Source organism: Mus caroli, chromosome 10, assembly GCF_900094665.2.
Source record: "Mus caroli chromosome 10, CAROLI_EIJ_v1.1, whole genome shotgun sequence".
Classification (NCBI taxonomy): Eukaryota; Metazoa; Chordata; class Mammalia; order Rodentia; family Muridae; genus Mus; species Mus caroli.
The window spans coordinates 56722706-56747258 of NC_034579.1; the positions used below are offsets into that span (position 1 = coordinate 56722706).

At 48.8% G+C, this 24553-nt stretch overlaps 1 protein-coding gene across 1 annotated transcript in view; it reads right to left on the minus strand.

The window, feature by feature from the left end:
• Positions 1 to 14002, minus strand: part of Tspan15 (tetraspanin 15) — a 41108-nt gene extending 27106 nt beyond the window's left edge. The window contains exon 1 of the mRNA XM_021174820.1: positions 13811 to 14002. Coding sequence (XP_021030479.1) covers positions 13811 to 13906 — 96 coding nt within the window. The 5' untranslated portion in view covers positions 13907 to 14002. The remainder of the gene's footprint in view (positions 1 to 13810) is intronic.
• Positions 14003 to 24553: the final 10551 nt, after the last annotated feature.

The following is a 24553-nucleotide window of genomic DNA, read 5'->3' on the forward strand; positions in this document are numbered from 1 at the left end:
AAAAAAAAAAAAAAAAAAAAAGAAAGAAAAGTCAGAGAGAGATAAGTAGGAAGACAAGGGGTTGGGGATGGGGAATGGAGAGGAGATGCCTGGCATCTTAATCCTTCCTCCTCAGCTTTGAGAAAATGAAAAACAAACACAAGGCAGGTGTGGTGGCTCACACCTGCATATCCTATTGCTTGGGGGACTGAGGTGGGGCAGGAGCTGTGCCACAGCGTAAACTCCCGCCTCAGAAGATAAGAAGAGACCATTGTGAACACTACCCGAGCTCCCCGCCCCCCTCCACGGACAGAGCTGCTCTGAGCCTGACAGCAGAAGCCCACATTACTTAGAGGCTCTTGGGGTGCTGGGAAAGCCAGGGCCCTCTCTGAGTTCTATTCTTCCTCTCCATTCTAAAATACAAATGCAACGATCACTCCAAGGCTCCCCTGAGATGGCCAGCCTCCTTTGTGAACTGTGACCTACTGGTAAGAATCCTGATTCTTTCAGAACAAGGTGGCACAATGACAGAGTCTCCAGAAGAGCCAGACACAGTCCGTGGGGATTTCCATGTATCCCAAGTCCACTGGTCCCCAACTTTGTGCATGTTTGGACTTGGATTGCCATATGCTGCTTAGACTTATCAATTAGGTTTGTGTGTGGGGGTTATCTATGTCTCTCGGTGTGTCTATGCCTGTCTGTCTGTGTGTAAGTGCCTATGTCTCTGTGTGTATACATGTGTATCTATGTCTGTCTGTCTGTATGTATGTGTCTATGTCTCTCTGTGTGTATGTGTATCTATGTCTCTGTGCGTGTGTGTGTCTATGTCTCTGTGTATGTATTGTGTGCCTATGTCTATGTGCCTATGTGTGTATGTGTGTGTGTGTGTGTGTGTGTGTGTGTGTTACTTCTTCACCTTATCTTTGTTTTGAGACAGGGGTTTTCTCTCTGTACCCCAGCCTGGCTTGAACTGGTAATCCTGTCTTCCCAGCTTCTAGAGTGCTGGGATCACAGGTATGAACCACCCTGCTGGATAAGATTTTTTCTTTAAAATGGTGACTTCTCTGAACAGTCCCAGACCTAACCCAACCAGCACCTATAAAATCAAACATTCAAGGTTCTTATTTTCTAAAAAAGTTTGTTTGATGTGTATGTACCTGAATGTAATGTATGCACACTACATACATGCCATACCCAGAAGAGAATGACAGACGCCCTGGAGCTGGAGTTATAGCCTGTAACTAATGAGCTACCCAGTGTGGATGCTGGGAATTGAACCTGGGCCCTCTGGAAGAGCAGCAAGCTCCCTTACCCACTGTGCCATCCCTCCAGCCTCTTAATTATTTTCAGTAACAAACACTGCTCTTAATACACAGATGGACCACAAGACAGTGCTGTGACCTCCTGAGATAAGCAGGCAGATCCCGGCTGCCCAACCCCCTTATTGTGCAGATGGCAATCTGAGAGGCACAGTGATCACTCCCCCACAGTGTCACACAGTGAATTAGCCACTGGTCAGCAGCTGTGACCCAGTTCTCTAGACTCCCAGGCCAACTGTCTCCACCGAAGGCTGCCCTTCCTCCTCAGGAATATGAGTTCTCACGCCCTGGCATATCCTCTCAAGAAAATAAAATAGAAAAAGAAAAAAGAACCATTTTCATGACAGTAAAACTGGTTCTACTTCTGCTTCTTGCAACTCCAGGGAGCCTGATGGGACCCAGACCGGGGAACCTCAGTCACTAGGGCTCTGCCCACTCCTTCCTTTCCCACACTGGACCATGGTCAGTTACTTCCCTGGTAGAGCCCCCACCCCTATTCCAGCACCCAGCTTCTTCCAGTCAAGCCTCCAGAGGATCCAAAACTCCCAGCCGCCAAAGAAACGTTTGGTGACTAAAGCCATCAAGCCAGGATGACCTCGAAGAAAGAAATGCAGAACAAAAGAGGCTACCTGCAGCAGGCACTAGGTAGCCAGCCAGCCAACCAACAGTCCTGTCAGAGCCGCACACACTCACAGGAACAGGGAAGGGACAAACAGCTGCTCCCTGGGGCCTGCAAAGGCAAGCATGTCTAGAAAGCAGTTGAGCTGGGATCGACAGGCGGAAGAGCTCTTCATTGTTAGCTCCAAGAAGACAAAGGAAGAGGATGTGGCCCTGAGGCGGCACAGGGGGGTTTCCTGGCTGCAGAAGGCCTAGCTTAGGGGCCTGAGGACAGAGCTCCATTGGCAGGGTGTTTCCCTAGCATGCAAGAGGCTCAGACAGATGGGCACAGGGATACCCACTTTTGATCTCAATACTCAGGAAGGAGAAGCAGGAGGATGGGGAATTCAAGGTCATCCTCAGCTACATAGCCAATTCCAGGGTAGCCTGGGGTAATGGTTTCAGAAGGTTTGGCCCCCCCAGAGATTTTTGAATGCTTGGCCACAGGGAGTGGCACTATTAGGAGTTGTGGCCCTGTTGGAGTGGGTGTCACCTTGGAGGGTGGGCTTCGAGATTTCCTAGGCTCAAGCTACACTCAGGGTAGCTCAGAGACTCGGGCTGCTGCCTTTGATCAAGATGTAGAACTCTCAGCTCCTTCTCCAGTACCATGCCTGCCTGCATACTGCCATGCTTCCTGCCATGATGATAATGAACCAAACCTCTCTCTAGGCTCCCCATCCCCACAAGCCCTTCAGGCCTCAGGACTCCCGTAGTAGCTCTGCTTACTGGCTGCTGCCGCCTGACTACAAATTCCATCTTTTCTGCAAGTGAGCCCTAGGAACCACACAGAGGTGTCATCTTTAGTCTACTTGGTCAAGCCAGCCTTGGCCCAGGGGTCTAGCTCAGAACTGTACACATGTACAGTGTTGACAGCTACCTGCTTGACACTCCTGGTGTGTGTAGACCCTGCCCCACCCCCACTCCCGATCCCCCAGAAATGCCTTGTCCATTTCTCTGGGTTCTGGGACCAACTCTCAGAGCCTGGTGGAACATTCCTCACATGGGCCCATTGTGTGGCTTTCAGTCTCTGCTGGTATACCCCCAAGGCCCTGGGTAATGAGATGGTTAATACTGTATTGCTTGCTTGCCTTCTTGCTGTGACAAACAATCCAACAAAAGCAATTCATAGAAACAAAGGTTTATTTTAGCTCGGTGTAATCCAGCATGGCAAAGGGTCATGTTGACAGGGTCTGTCAACTTGACAGGGTCTAGAATCATCTAGGAGATAGACCTCTGGGGATATGTATGAGGACGTTTCTAGAATAAGTTAATTGAGGTAGGAAGACTCTCAAACATGGGCTCCGGGACATGGGGCAACAAGGTCCCACATGCGAAGTCCAAGACTGCATGAAATGGAGAAGACCAGAGGAGGAGCAGCTCTGGTCATCCCTCTGCTTCCTGACTGCGGCTGTAATGTGCCCCCTGCCATGCCAGACTACACCGAGCTAAAACAAACCTTTGCTTCTATGAATTGCTTTTGTTGCACTGTTTGTTACAGCAAGAAGGCAAACAAGCAATACAGGCAGGAGGGCCCCATAACCTGTCACCCTTGATGGGTCGAACCTCTCAGCTAGAGGCCACACCACCTGTTCTAGAAGCCAGGGATTCTTGGAAGGCAGCCTCCGCCAGCGTGACTGGTTCTGAGGCTCCTCAGCTCGCTCTCTGTGCAAGGGGACGGAACATTCCTCAGGCTCTTAAAGACTTTATTTTACAGGAGCCTCTCAAAGCCCTTGAGGGGTGTCTACAGATGAGGGTTCTGGGAAAGGCAGTCCTTTACCCAGTTCACACAGAAAAGATGACAATGACCTAGGTCTCCTGGGATGTCCCTGCCAACAGCCCTGACAATGAAACGTCCCCTCCCAGTGACTCTGACCCTGACCCTAAACTCCATATACAATCAAATCCCCTCTCCCTCTCCACCCATATCTGGCTTCTTCTAGGTTCCTCCTCTGCACCAGCCTTGGCCCTGCCTTGCCTGCCTCATGGCCTTTGTACTTTGCGCCCTGCCTGCCTGCCTGCCTGCCTGCCTGCCTGCCTGCCTGCCTGCCTGCCTGCCCTGCCTGCCTGGGGTGTTCTCCACAGGATGTTCCTTGTCAATTGCAACCCCCCCACACACAAAAGCCAGCTCCTGGTGAAGACTTTCCTTGACCAGAACACCTAAAGTGGGAATTCCTAGCCTTTCCCACTGACTCCTGGATTCCCACCTTAGCAATTATGTCCCTCCAAGGGTTTACCCAAAGACCTTTCTTGTTCATGGTTGTGTCCTGTACTGTATGTGTCTGGTATACAGGAGGTGTCAACTCATTGACAGAATGAATTACTGTGCTTTCCCTACCTGCCCTAGAAAGAACAGCTGGTCTAGCCTAGAGCCTCCTGTCTCCAACTAAGGTGTCAACCCAAACCAACTCATGTCCAGAGTCCTTTCTGGGTAAGCCTTTCCCTGTGCCCTGTGCCCTAGTTCACCCAGAAGGCATCTTTGCTGTAGGTGGTGCAGGCTGGCACTGGAATTCCGAGATCAGTTCCTTATCTGGTTTCCTATGAACCCCACCCATGGGTGTCCCCGTGAATCACCTAGAGAGAAGAGAGGCAGAAGGAGGGCTGGTAGCCCTGCCTGTTTCTTTAGAACCAAAGCCACAGGTGCTGGGTCCGGTTGTACAGGTTGAGGTAGCCATTCCTCTGCAGGAGAGAAAGGGGCCTGTGCAGAATTCTGGACCCTACAGCTGTTCCTTTATACAACAGGGACACTAGAGGGCTGCAATCCTGCCTCACCCTGGTTCAGGCTAAGGGAGGCCCAGACCCGGGCTGTGGGAAGGCCATTCTCTGGCTTCCAGCTGGAGTTTCACTGGGTTCTCTTTAAAGCACCTGCCTGGAATGTGAAACGAGCCCTGCCCAAAGAATCAAGGAGAAAACACCAATTCCGGAAGTAAAAACCTTTGCATGTGTACAAGACGTCCAAACAGATGTCAATCAATATGTGACAGAGGTCCCATACTGGGGTAGGATCAAAGGTAAATTATTGTCTTCATGTTTTCCTAAATTGCTTTAAAAAAAATTAGTCAGGTACTTGTATGATTTTTCTCAAAAAACAGGGCTCATTTTCAAAAAGAAAAAACCTGCAAGAGTCTGGTGTGGAAGCACACACCTGTTAGCATTGCTCTCTAGGCTGAGACAAGAGGATCACTGGGAATTCCAGGCCAGCCTGGGCTTCATGGTGACTTCCTGGCTAGCCTGGGCTAGGCATTCTGTCTCAACAAGTAATGAAAATCTGTCAGAAACCACTTTGCTTTCTATCTGCTATCACCTACCAGGACATAGGTGGAGGAGGATGACTGCTCGAGAGTGGTCACCTCCCACTCTAACCCTGGAGGTGTGAGCTACAGGGGGTGGGGGGCGGGGGGCGGGGGGGGTGGGGGGATTGAAGGTTGTGAAGACACCTATTTCTTGGTCTGGGGGAGCATTCTAAGGCAGCTCCTCACTTTGCTCCAGACTCTGGTTTCTTCTGGACCTCCAGAGGGGCTTTAGGGACCCATCCCAGGGAGGCCGTGGCCCTCCTGGAGCGCGCTAGGCAGTGCCCTGTGTATATAAGGAGTGGAGTGTTTGCCGTGCCAGGCCCAGCTCCCAGCTCGGTTTACATATCTGTCCACTTACTCCCAGCAAGTCTGGGCGTGCTCTGCTCTTAACACGCATTTCACGGATAAATCCTCAGAGTTGCCGCCGCTGGGTGCAGAGTTCACACTCTGACAGCGAAATACAAAGATCCAGGGACTGTAGAATCGGGACTCTAGTGCTAAAGGTAGAATGCTCACTGAGCAGACGCACGGTCCTTCAAGGATTCGCTCGCCAGCACCACATTAAAAAACCCGGGCATGGTAGTTGCATACTTGTAATAAATAGGAGTATTTGGGAAGTGGAGGCAGGAGGATCCAAAGTTCAAGGTCACCCTCACGCACAATAGGAGTTTGAAACCTGGACTCAAAAAAGGGGGGAGGGGTGGGGTGGATGAAAAGAAGGGATGGAGAGATGGCTCAGTGGTTAAGAGTTTGCTGCTCCCAAGTCCAGTTCTCTGGGCAGCACACTGGGCAGTTCACAACTACCTGTAACTCCCGTTCCAGATCTGACACCCTCTCTGGCCTCCTCAGACACACACATGCACACACACGGTACACATAACCTCATGTAGGCGCGCGCACACACACCCATAATAAATAAATACACGAATCTTTAAAAACAGAAAAAGATTCTGAGGAAAGGCTTAGAAGACTAGCCTATCATTACAAATTATTTCCTCCTGCACTTGTGACCTCGGCCACCATCCCTCCCCATTCACCACTACTACACAGGATTCTTCCCTTCCTGATTCCTCAACGACACTACACACACATACACACACACACACACACACACACATGAACACATACATACACACATACACACACACAAGCACACACCCACTCATACACACACACACACACAAGCACACACACATATACACATACACACATACACACAAACACACACACACACACACACACAGATCCAAAAGGAGACCCAACAACAGGCTTGGCTTTCTAGAGAGCCAGTGGCTGGCCGTGAATTCAGCCTAACCGACTTGAAGTTATGCCTCAAAATCTGGCCAACAGCAAGGAATTACACACAGTGGCCAGGCTCAGCTCTGTCCTAGGTCCAATCCTAGCCCTGTGGGTACAGGGCAAACTCCATCACCCTCAAGCCCTAGGCTCTCCCTTCCCTTTGTACTACGCTCAGTCCTAAACTGGTATTCCTAGTGAGCCACACCCCTGACCTCCAGGAGCCCAAAGCCCAGCAAGAAAAAGCAGTGTGTGAGCCGGGCGTGGTGGCGCACGCCTTTAGTCCCAACACTCGGGAGGCAGAGGCAGGCAGATTTCTGAGTTCGAGGCCAGCCTGGTCTACAAAGTGAGTGCCAGGACAGCCAGGGCTACACAAAGAAACCCTGTCTCGAAAAAACCAAAAAAAAAAAAAAAAAAAAGCAGTGTGTGTAAACAGATCTCCAGGATGTCCTGGGCAATGCTAAAATTAGAGAGGTGACCCCTGTGACCTCAGGGCACACGTGTTACAATAATTCACCCTGCCTGTGGGAAGAGGCAGCTCGGGGTGCCTCTGGGTGAGACTCACAGTGACAACATGGAGACACGGTAGAAGGAGCAGGGGGACCTCTGGGCCAAGACGATGAAACTAGAATGCTCAGTTCAGCCCCGTGGGGTGACCCTGAGCACATCATTCAAGAAGCCCCCTCAGTGTGGGGCATCAGAACAGGGGGTTCAGATTGGAAACAACCACAGAATTCCCCAGCTGTGGCCAGAGAAATAAAACACTGGCACAGCCTAGACTGAAGACTGTTAAGACTGCCACATAGAAAGAGGGCAGCCCCTTGGGGCCTGTGAGATGGTTCAGTCTGTAAGAGTTCTTGCCTTGCAACCCCAGCAACCTAAGTTTGAGCCACAAAACACACGAAAAGGTGGAAGGAGAGAACCAACTCCAAAAAGCTATCCTCTGTCTTCCACATGCAAGATATGGGACTTGCAACAGATGCATGTACACACACACACACACACCATAAACACGCAACAATTAACCAACTAATTAGAAGACAGAGGCAGGCCCTAGCAGATCACAAAGTTTACAAAGATTTTTCTTTGAGTGAAGTCCTAGTGATTTGGTTTATTTGGTAGTGTTTGGCTAGTATGCGCAAAGTGAGCCCTGGGTTCAATAGTTAGCATCAGATAAACCAGGTGGTGATGCTATAATTCTAGCATCCAGTAGGATCAAAAGTTCAAAGGCATCCTGAGACCCTGCCTCCCAAACAAAAGCACTAAAGCATTAAATGAAAAGATGAGGCTTCCCACATTTCCTTGCACAGTGAGGAAAAAAATAATACATAATATTATCAATATAATATTATTAATATAACATTAATATATAAAATATATAGAAACAATATATAAGTGGTACATAAGTAAATAATAATATGTAAATATTACATACTGCATGTGTATGTTTGTACCGAGGTCATTCTTTGCCTTGGATAACTTAATAGCAGGGTTCCCTCTGTTTTAGACAAGCCAGGGAAGGAAGGGGAGGGTGCCACTGGCCGTCTGCTTCACTTTTAGTTTTAAGACAAAAAGACCCCTTTTAATTTTTTTAAAATTGTATTTATTTTTATTGTGCATGCATGGGCGCATGGGTTATAGGGAACACATGAAGCTAGAGAACAACCCTAGAGTCAGGTCTCTTCTTCCACCTTTAAGTGGGTTCCGGGGATCAAACTCAGGGTGTCAGGCTTTACCCACTGAGCCATCTTTCTGACCCCTCCCCCCACCGCCCTTTCTACTTTTTATTTATGTATCATTGCATGCATTTTCTGTCAATGATGGGTTTTTTTGGAGGGAGGGGAGGAAAGGGTTTATTCAGCTTGCATTTACAGATCACAGCCCATCAATGGAGGAAGTCGGGACAAGAACTCAAGCAGGGCCTGAACCTGGAGGCAGGAGTTGGTGCAGAGGCCACGGAAGAGTTCTGCTTACCTGCTTGCTCAGCCTGATTTCTTATAGAACCCAGGACCACCAAGCCAGGGATAGCACCACTCACAAAGGCCTGGGTCCCCCAAACCCCCATTGATCACTAATTGAGAAAATGTCTTACAGCTGGACCTCATGAAGGCATGTGCTCAGCTGAGGCTTCCTTCCTTTCTGATGAGTCTCGCTCGCTTCAGTCAAGTTGACACACGAAACCAGCCAGCCCAGCTCCCTTTTACATTCTACATGGAACAGTCCATAGAGAAGATGCTAAAGATGCTCTTGCTGTACCCATACAGAACGGACTCTAACGGAGTGTCACAATCAGTATCTTGATGCTACGAAGAGACACCATGACCACAACAACTCTTATTAAAAGACGGAGGAGGAGGAGGAGGAGGAGGAGGAGGAGGAGGAAGCATTTAATTGGGGCTTGAAGAGCAGTGAGTAAAGGAATGGCCAGCTAACAACCTGCACAGTGTGAGACCCGTCCCATGGGCAAGCACCAATCCCCAACACTATTAATGAGACTCTGTTATGTTTATAGCAGGAGCCTAGCGTAACTGTTCTCTGAGAGGCTCCACCCAGCAGCCGACTGAAACAGATGCAGAGACCCACAGCCAAACATTGGATGGAGGTCAGGGAACCTCTTAGAAGGGTTGGGGGAAGGATTGAAAGCCCTGAAAGGGATAGGAACCCCACAGGAAGAGCAACAGTGTCAATTGACCTGGACCCCTGGGAACTCAGGGACTGAGCCGCCAACCAGGGAGCATACATGGGCTGGACCGAGGCCCCCAGCACATAAGTAGTAGAGGGCTGCCTTGTCTGGCCTCAGTGGGAGAAGATGCACCTAATCCTGAAGAGTCAATGACGATCTTTATAAGCTAGGCATGGTGATATATGCCTACAATCTCAGGATTTTGGAGGTACATCAGGGAGATTATGAATTCATGGTCATGGGGCTGGAGAAATGGTTCAGTGGTTAAGAGAACTGGCTGTTTTCTCTTCCAAAGGATCCAGGTTCAATTCCCAACACTCTCATGGCAGCTCACAACTGTATATAACTCCAGACAGATCTAAGGGATCTAATACCTTCTCCTGGCCTCCATGGGCACCAGACACATATGGCAGGAGCCTGGGTGACCTTAAAGCAGCTCTTCAGGAAGGTGTGCCCCCAGCATAGGTTACAACTCCCCCATGACTTTGTAGATGAAGCCCCCCCAGTTCTTCCCCATCAATATACTCTACCCCCCTCCCTCATACCCACCACCTCTGGCCAAGCCACACGCACTTCCAGCGGAATTATATACAAGTGGTTGGGAAGAGTGGCCAGAGTCCCTGTAAAGGACCATCAGGGAGGACTGTGCAGTGTGGGAAGACGCAGGGTGCTGATAGAGAAACAACTATATGATGGTTTCCCCCTCTGGGATGGAGATCAAATCCAGGGGCTGCTCACACTGTGCAAGAAGTGTTCTTGCACGCTCAGCCCAGATGGAGCCCCTTCCTTTCCCTTATCTGTTATGCTTGGAATAAAAGCTTTGCTGGTTTCAACAGCACACAGACAAAATTGGAGCAATGTGGGCAGGCTTAGAAAAACCACCGCCGCCGCTGCCCTGTGGGACGAGGGATTGACCTCCAGAACGTGTATGGGACTCCACCAGCTCAACAGCAGAAAAGCAGTTCTGATTTTACACCAAGGTTCTCATCTCTAAAGACATTTCTCAGGAGACAAAGAGTCAAGGAGGGCCAGCAAGATGGCTCAGCAGGTAAGAGCGATTGTTGCTTACTCCTGACGGTCTGAGTTCGATCCCCAGAGTCAGAGTGGAAGAGAGAACTATCTGATCCAGAAGTGTCCTCTGATCTCCGTATGTGTGTATAATCCATATAGCAAGATAACAAATGAATAGTTGACACTATTTTGAAAAAGCATTTAACACAGCTTCCATGCAGGCAAAACACTTATACACAAAATAAAAATAAATAAATCCTATTAAAAAACAAAACAAGGGGCTGGTGAGATGGCTCAGTGGGTAAGAGCACCCGACTGCTCTTCCGAAGGTCCGGAGTTCAAATCCCAGCAACCACATGGTGGCTCACAACCATCCATAATGAGATCTGACTCCCTCTTCTGGAGTGTCTGAAGACAGCTACAGTGTACTTACATATAAATAAATCTTAAAAATAAAAAAATAATAAAAAAAAAAGAGACCAAAGCTAAAAGAGCCTGACAGAAGATCAGAAGGTTCACTGTGACAAGATCTCCCTCTCCCTCTCCCCCCTCTCCCCTCCCCCTCTCCCTCTCCCTCTCCAGCTCAGGCTGGCCTCAAACTCATAGAGAGAGAGAGTGAGCCACCTGCTTCTTCTGCCTCTCAAGTGCTGGGACTAAAGGGCCACCACCGCCCTGCAAGCACTCACACTCTGGGTTGGTAAGTAAATAACCCTTGCCCTGACCTGTCTTCTTGCCAGGGAGGAGGCAGGAGATTGCATCCAGATAATGGTTTTTTCTGTAAATGCTTTTCAATTAGCAGGAAACTCAATCCAGACAAATTACTTAACCGGCAGCCGCCCGCTGCCACCCTGCAGTCACCCTGCAGTCACACTCTGGTACCTGGAGCCATCCCAGCAGCCTTGCCCACAGCTGAGTTCTTGGCCTGGGTGGGGAGATTTTTTTTTTTTTTTAAGTAGAAATACTGCCAGAGATGGCTTGGTTGGTACACAGCAGGCTTGGTTGGCTAAAGAGGGTGGAGTGGGAGGTGGGGAGGGGGCTGCAAGGGGCAGTGATTTGGGCTTTGTGAGCTCTTCTGATTTCATAGAACTGTGTTTTACTTTGACAATGTTTGGGGGGTGGGGGGTCTGTACCTCACCAGGTTCAGCCAGCTCTTTCCTCATTCTCTCTCACTACTAGTCCTAAAAAGGGATGCTGTGGGTGTGCAAGACAGGGTATAACACATTTCCATTTTACAGGTGGAAAGGGGGAGGCATGAAGAGCCAGTGGTTACACACTGAGGAGGGAGAGGGAATGGGACCCCCTACCTTTCCACTCTTGTCCTCAACTTTCCCTTTTGTCTCTGACTTATAGACAGGACTAAACTGAGCAGAATCACCATGGTCTCCCAGGCCCATCCAGCGTTGGGGGTTTTCAACCCTGGCTCACACTGCAGTTGTGTGAGGAGCTGAGGTACACAGTAATAAACACGTGTGCCAAGGCACAGGGATCTGTTGGAAACCTCCCAGTTAATTCTGATGCAACTTTGGGTGAGAGCCTCTGAGTTATAGCTCAAATCGTCTATCCGAACCTTCAGACTCCCTGCAACTTATACCCCACGTCTCTGCCCCACCCTCCACCCTTGGGAGCCTAGCAACGCTGCTAATCTTTCTTTCGGGGTACCTGGAGTCGAAGCTAGCCAAAGGCTAGAACCAACATTTCTGAGACCCAAAACAGAGATATCATTTGCCTACAATATGCCAGTGAGTCTGGGACATAGCAGGACTAGAATCAAGATGTACTGACTGCCAGCAGGGTCGCCTTGTAAAGGGCTCCCATTCAAAGGCAGTCTTGATGGCCAGCCCAGCAGTTCCTGCCCACAGAAGAAATGCAGTAAGGAGCTGAGGAAGAGGAGAAGAAAGACAAAGGGAGAGAAAGTGGAGGAAGGGAGGGAGGGAAGGAGGGAGGAAGGGAGGATCTTATTTTCAGGGGACCCTTTGGGACCTCTGAACAAGCCTATCTACGTACACACTTCTGGAGAGGTGAACATAGAGCCAACCTGTGGAAAGATATCCTCATGTCTAGACTGAAGTCCAGTTATTCTAAAATGCCCTGATAAGCCAGGGGTAGTGGCACACCCCTGTGACCCCAGTACCCAGTGTGTGGGAGGTACAAACAGGAGGATCCAACGTTCAAGGTCATTGTCAGCTACACAGTGAGTTTGGGACCAGCCTAGATGACATGAGACCCTGTCTAAAAGGGGGAAAATGTCCCTGGGGACCTTTTAGCTTATACCATTCATGGTCAAAGATTCTTGCCCATAATAACATTAATGGTGCCAGACATGGTGTCTTACAACTGTAACTCCAATACTTGGAAGGCTAAGGCAGGAGGATTACTGAGTTCAAGACTAGCCTGGACTATTTAGTGAGTTCTAAATCAACCAGAAATGCATAAGATGCTGTCTCAAAACAAATAAGCAAACACACACACACACATATATATACCACCACCACCACCAGCTAGACTAAGCTATAGTAAGACCCTGTCACAACAATAACTACAACAATAATAATAGGTGCCTTTAATGCCAGCACTTGGGTGACAGAGGCAGTTACATACAGAGGCCCTGTCTCTAAAAAAAAAAAAAACAAAAAAACAACAAAAAAAAAAACAATAGCAATAACAATAAATACTAATAATTATTTATTGTTAATATTTTTATAATTATAATATAATAATTATATTATTACTATCTCCCTTTTTTTTTTTTAGCTCTCTGTGGTCTCATCTTGGCCTGCGTTATTTTACTTCCACAACCATCCAAGTGTTTGGACAGTAATAATTACTGTCTCCAACTACAGATGAGAAAACTATGGTCAGAGAAATGAAGGAACTTCCCCAGATCACTCAGCTAGGAAGTGGCGGGTAGTATTCAAAGCCTGGTTGTGGGCAACCAATGCCATCCTGATCCTCTATGGGCAATGCCAGAACTCATGAAAATAGCAACACCACCCAGGAGCCGCCGGGTTGTCAAGTGGAATGCTGCGCTCCAACAAGAAAGCATTTCCTTCCAACAAGGAAGAAAGCAAGATGCCCAAGAGAAACATCTTGGCCAGAGGAAAGGCACAGGCAAGTAGCAACAGGGGCCAGACTTGGAATCCAGGTGGCCACAAGCACAAAAGCTGCCCACCTTTGGCCAGGCTGTGGAGAGTCACACCCTGAAGGCGTGGTGGGCGCAGCCAACATCTTACCCACGCCCTACAGAGCAGCCAGAGGATGCACAGCAGACTCGGCTGGCGAGCCGGACCCCATCAGGTAGGAGCTCAGCAGCACAGGTGAACAAAGTGCTGTCCTGTGGGCAACAGGGCTCGAACGCTGAGGACTGACTAGGCTGCTGGAACCGAGCAGAGCTGGGACCCGCCACGGTATCCCGGTTCCCAGGGAACTGGTGCGAGAAGCCCTCGCGCACTCCCGGCGGCCTCTCTGAGTGGTTGAAGCTGAACCCAACCCTGGGTCGAGTGTTAGGGGGCCATCGAAGGAGTGTGGACCGTCCCATACCCCACCCGGACCCCGGCTCCACGGGCTCCATCACTCACCCAGAACACGGTGGAGTAGATGATGAGAGAGAACTTGAGCCAAAGATAGGAGAAGCGCGCGCAGTAGCGCACCTGCTCCGAGTCCCCGCGAGGCATCTTGGCTCCCGCGCGGGGCTGCGGGGCTGCCTCGATCCGGCCACCGCTCCAGGCCCCACCTGCGGCAGTCCCGCGGCCTGGCCCGCCACCCGCGCTCTCTCCCAGGACTGACACAGGCTCGCCGCAATCACCGCTCCGGCCAGGGAGCGGACAATGCCGGCCGCCAATGGACGCGAAGGGGCGTGTCGCGCTGTCGGGGCGTGGTTTCGATCCTAGGGGCGTGGCTTAGGCTACAGTGGACCGGGCGAGAGGAGGGGGCGAGACTCAAAAAAGGAGCGTTCCTATGCGTAGACGTCCTGGATCTGGATCTTAGAGTGGGAGCGTGGGACCTGGAGAGGCACAGAAATAAGGGCGAGCGTGCCCAGTTGTGTATTAGAAAACAGGGTGCTCGCACTGTAGTTCAGTGATAGAGGACTGCCTAAGAGCCTGAGTTCCTAAGCACCATCAAAAATAAGGCTGGCTTTCCACGAGTGTGGTTGAATACTGCGAGAAAGGATAGGGATTGACAGCGACGGTGGAGACAGATAGGAGGAGGCAGAGACAGGCGGATCTATGTGAATAATCTGGTCTGCACTGTGAGTCCCAGGACATCCAGAGCTACTCAGTGAGATCCTGTCTCGAAAACAAACAAACAAACAAACAAAAAACAAGCAAAACAAAGCAAAATACCAAGTGTGTCGTTGTTGCAGTTACATCCTAACACACACCTTTAATACCTTGCATTCAGGAGACAGAAGCAAGTGGATCTCTGAGTTTGAGGGCAGCCTGGTCTACATAGCAAGTTTCAGGCCAGCCAAGGCTATGTGTGACACTCAGTCTGAATAAAACACAAAACAAAAACAGCAAGCGAGTGTGTAAGAGTGATGGGTCACATCCTGGAAGGTCACCAGTCCAGGGTGTTCCATTGGAGCAGCAGACTTCCGGAGACAGATCTGCCCCAGGCTCATCAAGACCATGGAAATTCCCTTTTGGCCTCCAACTCTGCTCCCCGAAGTTCTTCTCCCAGAAAATCCTCTTCTAGGACCTTCTACAAACCTAGTCACTACTCACTCACTCAGCCAGGGTCTGACCTCCCTCCAGCCTTCCCTTGGTGGGCTGGGCCACAGGTGGCTATGAATCGTTTTCCTTGGTAAATGTTCCCAGCTGTCTTCTGTTGTTTTCCTGTCTCCGGCCTAGCCTGGCTCTGTGCAGAGCCTGAGAACCAGGCAGTCTGTGTTTGTGACAAGCGGTAATTAAATGCATAGCTGCTAGTCAAAAGCTCTGAAAGTTCTGAGTCGAGTGGTGAAAGTTCTGGTGGTGAATCTGGGAATGGCACCTGTAGTCGAGTTCCCTGGGCTGAGAGGGAGGGAGTGTCCAGGAGGTGGGCAGGCCAGGTGCTAATCCTGGGAGAGAGAGAGACTGTCTGAATGCCATTGAGTCTGTGGGTGCTCTTGCATCCAGAGGAGATGTTGGATTTCTTGAAGCTGGAGTTATAGGTAGTGAGTGGTACGCCAACAGACGTGGGTACTAGGAACCAAACTTAGGTTTTCTGCAAGAACAGGAAGCCCTCATGAGCCTGAGCCATCTCTCAGGGACTGTACTTTTTGTTTTGTTTTTAGAAACATTTCATTATGAAGCGCACACACACACACACACACACACATTAATTAAGAATAGGCTGGGTAAAGTATCTTAGACTTTACAGAGGTGCTCCTTCACATAGAGGCAGCGCACAGGGCTAAATCCTTGGGGGGGGTGAGGGGGGCACACTTCTGTCAGCTTCCTGAATCCTGTCTCTCGAATGTCCTTGAGCAGGCCTTTCCTGCAAGGACGGACAATTGAGTCTTAAGTGATTTTACTGAAGTTACAGGAACCGGTTTTGTGGCTACCTGCTCATAAAGGTTAGCATTGTCACTATCTGCACGGGCCTGAGAACATGTGCTGAGATTTCTCTTCATGATAACCTGGCAGGAACATTTAGAGGGAAGCTATCCTTGACAGTAATGGCTCCGATCATGGATCGAGAACAAGGTAATGATTCTACGCATCTGTGTCCTTGGGTAAGTCTGCAGCTATATATACAACTGGATCCAAGACTCTCTCTGCATCTCTGAAACAATGAGGTCTGACCGTTTCTATTCAGCCCAGACAACCTTACATTCCTTCCTCAACAGATCAGTCAGCAAATGTGTAAAAGCACAGAAGAGGTTAACCTCAGATGCAGGTGTATGCTAATGATGTAATGAGTGTCCGGTGGAGGAACAGCTGGTGCAAGGGCTTGCACACAGCTTCCAGGAGAGCCAGAGGGCGGGGCAGTGACAAGGAAGGAACTCTTGTCTTTCTTAACTCTGCAAAGGACAGCAACTTCTGCCTAGATGTTGAAGGTAAACCAAACCAGAGACTCTACTTACTTCCTGTTATGGCGCAGGCCACTAGTGAGGTTTATGTAGAGACAGGTGTGGAATCTAACCTGTCGTTCAGAAGACAGCTAGGGAGATCCAGTGATAGGAGGCGCTGAGGTGGAGGTGCTGAGGTGCAGGCTGTGAAACCGTGGGGGCCACAGGTTGAATTGGCCTATTTCTAGCTCGCAGGCCCCGCACACCCCAGGGTAGTTATGACTTTGGCCCAGCAAGAAATCATGAACTTACTCAAAACGTTACAAAAAGCTCTTTTGCAACTTTTTTTTTTTTTTGGTAACTTGATCACATGCATCTCAGACTTGTACTTTGTAGACAACAGTGTCCTGTCACGAGATATCAAAACGGTAGCTTTGTCTGGTAGAGGAGGGCTTGATGAGGGGTGGGTGTGGCTCGTGAGGAAAGAGATGTCTGGGATCAGCCCTAGGTTTGGTTTGGATAAGTTTGCATTGCACAAGTAGGCAGATGCTCCTGTCATTTACAGAGAGTGAAGAGGAAAGGCAGGAATAGATGCCAGTAGATGTTGGTAATGGTGGTAGTGATATTGATGGTGATGATGATGATGATGATGATGATGGTGATGATGATAGTGGTGAAGTGGAAACTTAAGGGTTCTTTGGCCCAAAGTCTGTTAGACGGTGTTTTGCTGGGGCAAACACATGAAGGAATGTTTCACTGAAGTGGTGGGTGATGGGCTAAAAGGGAAGTTAAAGGGTTTAAGAACCATCATTAAAAATAGACACTGAAAAAAAATTAAAATTACGTGGTGGTGGTGATAATGGTGATTTAGAATCTCGGAAATAGCTTTTGCTGTAAAACAACAGCAAAACAAAAACAAACAAAACTTCAGGGCCACACTGCTCTGAAAGGTAGAGCAGTTTGGAGAAGTACGGGAGGGGTTTCTCCAAACCAAATATCCAGTCTTTTTCTTGGTTTTCCATCCTGGGCCCCAGGTTCCTGTGCAGTCTTTGGGACATCTTTTCAGGAAGTCTTTTTCAGTCCTGTGACAGGATCCTGAGGCCACATGTTGCTGAAGATAGTATGGGGCTTGGGTTCCCATACCATCCTGACTGTCCATGAATCTGACCCCTGGCTCCAAACAGGCACCAGCCAGCTCCCTCCAAAGCAAGCTGGGATAGACACTCCGTTATGATCACACAGAGGGCTGGATTTCCCCGGTGCCTTCCTGCCTACCTTCTTCCTCTAAACCCTCCAAGGCTGCCCCCTCTCCAATCCCTCTGTCCAGGGTGGCTGCCATCTTGTTTTGCCTGGACTTGAAAGTGGATCCATGGATTAAGGAATTGTCATTTCTAAACTGAGACTACTCCTAACGTACCATATGAGCTTTCCAGGCTGAGGAGTTTCTTGGAATACAGGACTGTGTGTGTAAACATGAGAGAATCCTTGAAGAACCAAGGAAGCCTGATTTCCCATCCTTCGGCCAGCTCACGGTGCTTAGAGAAAGTGTCCTGAGAGAGACAGGGTCTTATGTCACTCAGACTGGCCTCCAACTAGTTAACCATGATTGTGGTGGTTTTGATGAGAAATGTCCCCCATAGGGTCGAGTTTTTGAACACTTGGTCCCCAATTGACGTGAACTATTTTGGGGGGTCGTGGGAGGAGCATCCTTGCTGGGTGGGCTTTGAGGGTCCATGGCTCACTGCACTTCCGGTTCACTGCCTTTGCTTCCTGCAAGCGGTTGTGCTTTCTTGGCTTCCTGTTCCCACCACCATCTTCTGCCTGCTGCCTCACTGTGTGCCTTTCTACTAGGATGGACTCTTTTGGGGGTTAAGGGGATGACACAGGGATTCTCTGTGTGGCCCTGCCTATGCTGGAATTCACTCTGTAGACCAGGCTGGCCTCAGACTCACAGAGATCCGCCTGCCTCTGCATTCCAAGTGCTGGCACCAACGCCACTTGGCGCCATGACAGACTTTTACCCCTCTGAAACCGGAGCCCAAATAAGCTCTTTTTCTCCATGAGATCCTTTTGCTCAAGGTTGTTTATCAGAGCAACAGAAAAGTATCTAATACAATCGCCTTAAACTTCTGATCCTCTTCCCTACATCTTCTGAGTGCAGGAATTGTAGGTGTGTGCCTGGTGTTCAGCTGTTGTTTTGTATTTTCGGGGAAGTACTATGTAGGTCCGATGGTCCTGAAACTCACAGCCCTCTGCCTTGGACTCCGGTGTGGTGGTTTTATGCCACAGGTTTTAGTGGACTTTTCATTGATGTAAGAAAACACTGAGTGTCTTAGTCTGTGTTCTAATAGAGACTCCGTGACCACAGCTACTCTTATAAAAAGAACACATAGCTGGGCGTGGTGGCGCACGCCTTTAATCCCAGCACTCAGGAGGCAGAGGCAGGCGGATTTCTGAGTTCGAGGCCAGCCTGGTCTACAGAGTGAGTTCCAGGACAGCCAGGGCTATACAGAGAAACCCTGTCTCGAAAAACAAAAAAAACAAAAACAAACAAAACACTGACTGCTCTTGAAAGAAAGAAAGAAAGAAAGAAAGAAAGAGCAAGCAAGCATTTGAGAGCGGTTAAGAGCACTGCTCTCGCAGAAGTCCTGAGTTCAATTCCCAGCAACCACAAGGTGGCTCACAACCATCTGTATTGGGGATCTGATGCCCTCTTCTGGTGTGTCTGAAGACAGCTACAGTGTACTCACATACATAAAATAAATAAATCTTTTTTAAATTTTTAAAAAGAAAGCATTTAATTGGGGCTTGCTTAAAGTTTCAAAAGCTTAGTCCACTATCATCATGGTGGGTAGCATGGACGCACACAGGCAGACATGGTGCTGAAGAAGTAGCTGAGAGTTCTACAGACAACAGGATCCACAGACAGGGGCTTTGGGGGGAGTTGGCCTGGCTTGGGCTTTTTAAACTCCAGTGACACACTTTCTCCATCAAGGCCACACCTCCTAATCCTTCTTAAGTGGCGACTAAGCATTCACACATATGAGCCCTTGGGGGCTATTCTTATTCAAACCACCACACCCATGTATGTGTGTATGTGGGGGGGGGGCAATTAGAGATGGAAAAGGTTTATTTGGCGTCCCAGCCCCCATTACAGTTTTTCACTGAGGGGCGCCACTGAAGTCAAAGCGGGAACCTGGATGCAGGAAGTGAAGCGCAGGCTGTGGAGGAAAGCTGCTCACTGGCTGGCTCCCCAAGCTCACATTCTGCTCCTTCCCTTACACCTCCCGGGACTGCCTGCCCAGGGGTAGCATGCGCATGTGTGAGCGCAGGTGCCCATGGACTCCAGAGGAGGGCGTGGGGTGCCCTGGAGCTGGAGCTAACAAGAGTGTGCTAGGAGTCAAACTCAGGTCCTCTGCATAGCCGTATACTCTCAACAACTAAACCGTCTCCCCAAGCCCATTTTTATTTGCATTTCCCTGATGGCTGGTGAGGTTGAATATATTTAACGTGTTGCTCAGCCTTTTGCGGGTCAGCGCATGCCTGGTTTTAGCCATTGTATATGTTTTAGTTAGGTCATAGATTCTTCCTGAGGCCAGTGTCAAGGGCTGACAGGCTGAAAAGACGCCATTCGTGCTGGTCCTGTGGCTTTCGCAGCAGAGGGTCTCAGAAGCAGCCACCAACCAGAGTTCTCCTTGTTGATGGACCCAACCTGGAATTCTGGGAAAGCAGTCTGGGTAATTTGACAGAATGTTGGGTGAGGCCTGTGTGGCTCATACAGGAAATGGCTGGCACCCTAGTCCTTGCGTCGCGGGCAGGGCAGCTGTTTCCAGGAAAAGCTGGGTCCTGCTGGAAAGGGGAAGCTCAGGGAATCTGACTAGGCTCCCCTGGCAGTCTGAAGGTCTAGTTTCAGTTTGTCCTCTGTTATGGTAAGAAAAAAAAAATGGAGGCAAGCTAATTGTGATGGTTTGCATATGCTCTATGCAAAGAGAGTGGCACTATTAGGAGGTGTGGACTTGTTGGAGTGGGTGTGTCACTTTGGGTGTGGGCTTTAAGGCCCTCCTCCTAACTACCTGGAAGCCAGTCTTTTGCTAGCAGCCTTCAGGTTGAAGGTTCCAGCTCCAGCTCCAGCTGCACCATACCTGCCTGGATGCTGCCATGCTCCCACCTTGATGATAATGGACTGAACCTCTGAGCCTGTAAGCCAGCCCCAATTAAATGTTGTCCTTTACAAGACTTGCCTTGTTCATGGTGTCTGTTCACAGCAGTGAAACCCTAACTAATTCATAAAGACACTAATTCATAAAGCACTGGCATTTATTAAATACATAGCTCCAAGAACTGGGAAGTCTAAGAACACGTGCCACCTCTGCTTGGCATCCACTGGGCACTCTTGCATCATAACCCAGTAGGGTACCACATGTCCAAACTCTCTTTCCTCCCACCCCGCATCTGCTCCAGCATTATCAAGCCTCTGACGTGGGCTGGGAAGTAGCTCAGTTAGCAGGGAGCTTGCCTTGCATGCATGCAAAGCCTGGGTCTATCCCCAGCACTACACCACGTGCTTGGTGACAAAAGGGGTAATTCCAGCTCTGAGGAGGTGGAAGCCGGAGCATCAGACTAACTCGGTCATGCTTGGCTGTGAAGTGAATTCCAGGCTAGCTACATTAAGTTCCTGTGGTGGTGGTGGTGGTGGTGGTGGGAGCTGGAGAGATGGCTCAGTGGTTAAGACCACCAGCTGCTCTTCCAGAGGTCCTGAGTTTGAATCCCAGCAGCCACATAGTAGTTCACAACCATCTATAATGGAATCCGCTGCCCTCTCTGATGTGTCTGAAGACAGCTACAGTGTACTCATACACAATAAATAAATCTTAAAAAAAAAAAAAAAGATCATGTCCCCAAAATACAAATGAACACAGCCACTAATCCTCCCTCTCGTGACCTCATCTGGTCCTGATGGCCTCCCGAGGGATTCACTTCCCAATTACCATTAACATGGGGAGTTTGGGGATGAAGTTTCCCGCATGTGAATGCTGGAGGACAAATCCTCAAACAGTAGGCCTGGCAGCATGGTTTGGTGGGTAAAGACTCTTGCCACCAAGCCTGGGATGGCCTGAGGGACATCCCTGGGACCTACACAGAAAGAAGAGAGCACTGACTTCCAAAAGTTGTCTTCCGGCCTATGCACACTCGCACACACACTCACGAGTGTGCACGCACACACATTCACAAGTGTGTGCGTGCACACACAAATATAATTTGAAATTTTAAAATAGAACCAAATGATAGCTGCTTCCAGTTCACATCTGGGGCTAAATCTGCTCCTGAAGAACCTGAATGGAAGGGCAGAACATTCTGCACCAAGAAAACATACACAGATGTGTCAGCCTGGGCCACGGAAAGTGGCAAGCCCCAGGTTCAGCCACTTTCTGTGCTGGGTTCTAAGGCCCCAGCAGGCCTTGGTGGTAGGCTTTCACCAAGGATAAAGTAGCAGCCTGCCCACCTCTAGATTAAGTGTACCCGGGGCCTTGGGCCTACTGGATGGTTGATAAAAGAAAGACTGTTCCCTGGCTACATTACCACCACACCTGCTCAGTGCCTGGTGCCATGTAGAGGTGAGCCCATGGAAATGCTTATTAAACGTGAGCCACCTGTGAGCTGTCCCCAGGGCCATGCACACTGACTGCTGGCAGCCCCACCCCACAGCAAGCCGCAGAGCTGGGTCCTTCCCGAAGCTTCCACCAGAGAGCTGGCCACTGAGACATTGGATGGAAACCTCACTGGGTCCTGGAGGGCTCAACCCTGTGCAGGAAGCCTCCCTGTCTCCTTTACTTCCTGTCTTTCCTCTCAGGGCATTTTGACTTCCTCTTCTCTGCATCCCAGCTTCTACTTTCTGTCTCATGAACTAATCCCTTGGGGCCCTGCTTGGAAAAAAGAAGGCCCTTCCTTTAACAAAATTCAATTTTCTGTTATTAACAGGGGAGACTACATTGTTTTATTATTATTTACTTATTTATTTATTTTGTTATGAGACAGCACCAAACCTTTGTGAGGTAAACAAGTCAGACTCTGACTGAAGAGAAGGCTCAGGTCTGGAGCCTCCCATACAATCACACAGACCTTCAGAAATCTCCTGGGCCTGGAACCTGGGTTAGTCTCCACTACCCTGATACTCACCCCATGACTGGGCCAAGCGTCCCACAGAAAGCAACATTTTTTTTTCTCCCTTTCTGAGCAAATGACTCTACCTATTTCCTCATGACTGCAGAGAACCTCGCCTCATAGGAATGTCCCGGGGAGTGGCTGAAGAAGTGTTAGGGAAGGAGGCTCAGTGTCTTAGTTAGGGTCTTACTGCTGTGAACAGACACCATGACCAAGGCAAGTCTTATAAGGACAACATTTAATTGGAGCTGGCTCACAGGTTCAGAGGTTCAGTCCATTATCATCAAGGTGGGAACACGGCAGCATCCAGGCAGGCATGGTGCAGGAGGAGCTGAGAGTTCTACATCTTCATCTGAAGGCTTCTAGCAAAATACTGACTTCCAGGCAGCTAGGACAAGGGTCTTAAATCCACACTCACAATGACACACCTACTCCAACAAGGCTACACCTCCAAATCGTGCCACTCCCTGGGCCAAGCATATTCAAACCGTGACACTCAGTGACCTTGCTATTTAGTGTTTCAGAGTGCCATGAGCTACGTGGTAAGTAAAGGCAGCAGACTTGGAGAGCATTGTTGATTTCCTCTGGTAAAAGAGCAAGTCTCCCTCCAATTTTACACTTTCACAGAACCAAACCAAACCAAGCAAACACTTGTGTTGCTATCCAGGCTTCAAGCTCCTGCAATCCTCCTACCCTGGCTGTCAGCGTAGATAAGGCAGTAGATGCGCACTGTCACACCAATGTGACTCATATTAAAGAAGAGGATTTTATTTTTCTTTTTTAAAATGATGTGCATATGTGGATGTCTGTGTGTGGCTTCTGCGTGTGAATTCAGTGTCCATGGAAACCAGAAGAGAGTGGTGTGTCTCCTCTAGAGCTGTGGCTGGCCCTAGGCAATAAGAGTGTATGCTTTCTTAAGCACTGAACTGGCTCACATTAAATACCAGACAGGTAGGTCTTCTATAGTAAATAAGGCTCAGGGTGTCCTCACCCAAGCCTTAGGGATAGGGCTCAGAGAAATGAACTCACTGGGCAGTTTTGCCATTGTACAAACATCAAATGGTAACAATGTTACTAGGTTAAAAAGTTGCAGGAAACAAATGCACCCTTTCCATGAGACACAATTTCTTGTTTGTTTTGTTTTTCAAGACAGGTTTTCCCTCTGAGTCCTGACTGGCCTGGAACCTGCCCTGTAGACCAGGTTGGCCTTGAACTTGGAGATCCACTGCCTCCCAAGTGCTGGGGTTAAAGGTGCGTGCCACCACCACCCAGCTGAGATGCAAACTATTTTTTAAATTGCATTGACTTATTATGTATGTGTGCACAGGCTGCCGTAGCCCAAGTGTGGAGGTCAGAGGGCACCTTGCAGGAAGAGGCTCTCTCACCATTCAGGTGGTTATGCTTGGCTGGCGACATGCACCATTAGCCACTGAGCCGTCTTGGCAGTGCCCTGTGTTTCTTTTTTCAGACACAGCTGGATAAACCAGGCTAGCATCAAATTCATCATGTGACTGAGCTGGCTGCTTTTGCCTCCCAAGTGCTGAGATGAGATGACAGATAAGTACCTATATACGCACATACACACACATGTATTTCATTATATATACATGTATATATGCATTATATGTGTATATTCATATGTGTATGTGTATATATACATATATGTATTTCATTATATATTCATTATTTATATTATACTCATATGTATGTGTACAAAAATAAACATATATTTCATTATGTATATATGTATATATTCATTATGTGTATATTCATATATGTAGGTGTATGTATATATTTCATTATGTATATATGTATAACCATATGTGTATGTATATATATATGTATGTATATGTGTGTATACATATATGTGTATATATACATATGTATATATATATATATATATTCTATAGCCCAGGCTGCCCCTAATAACCCTCTTGGCTTAGCCTCCCAAGTATGGGGATACAAAGTATCATGACTGGGCCATCAACATAATTCAGTATAAGCAACACTGACAGCCTCTGGAGAAGTCCAGGCCAGGGGCAGCCTGCCTGCATGGAGGTCACATCTGGACACACAATGCCCACTGACACAGAAATGTCCAACTCTGAACAGAAGTGTAACTCTTACAAATTTGTCTCAAATGGATCCTGCCCGTTTCCAGGATTGCGTC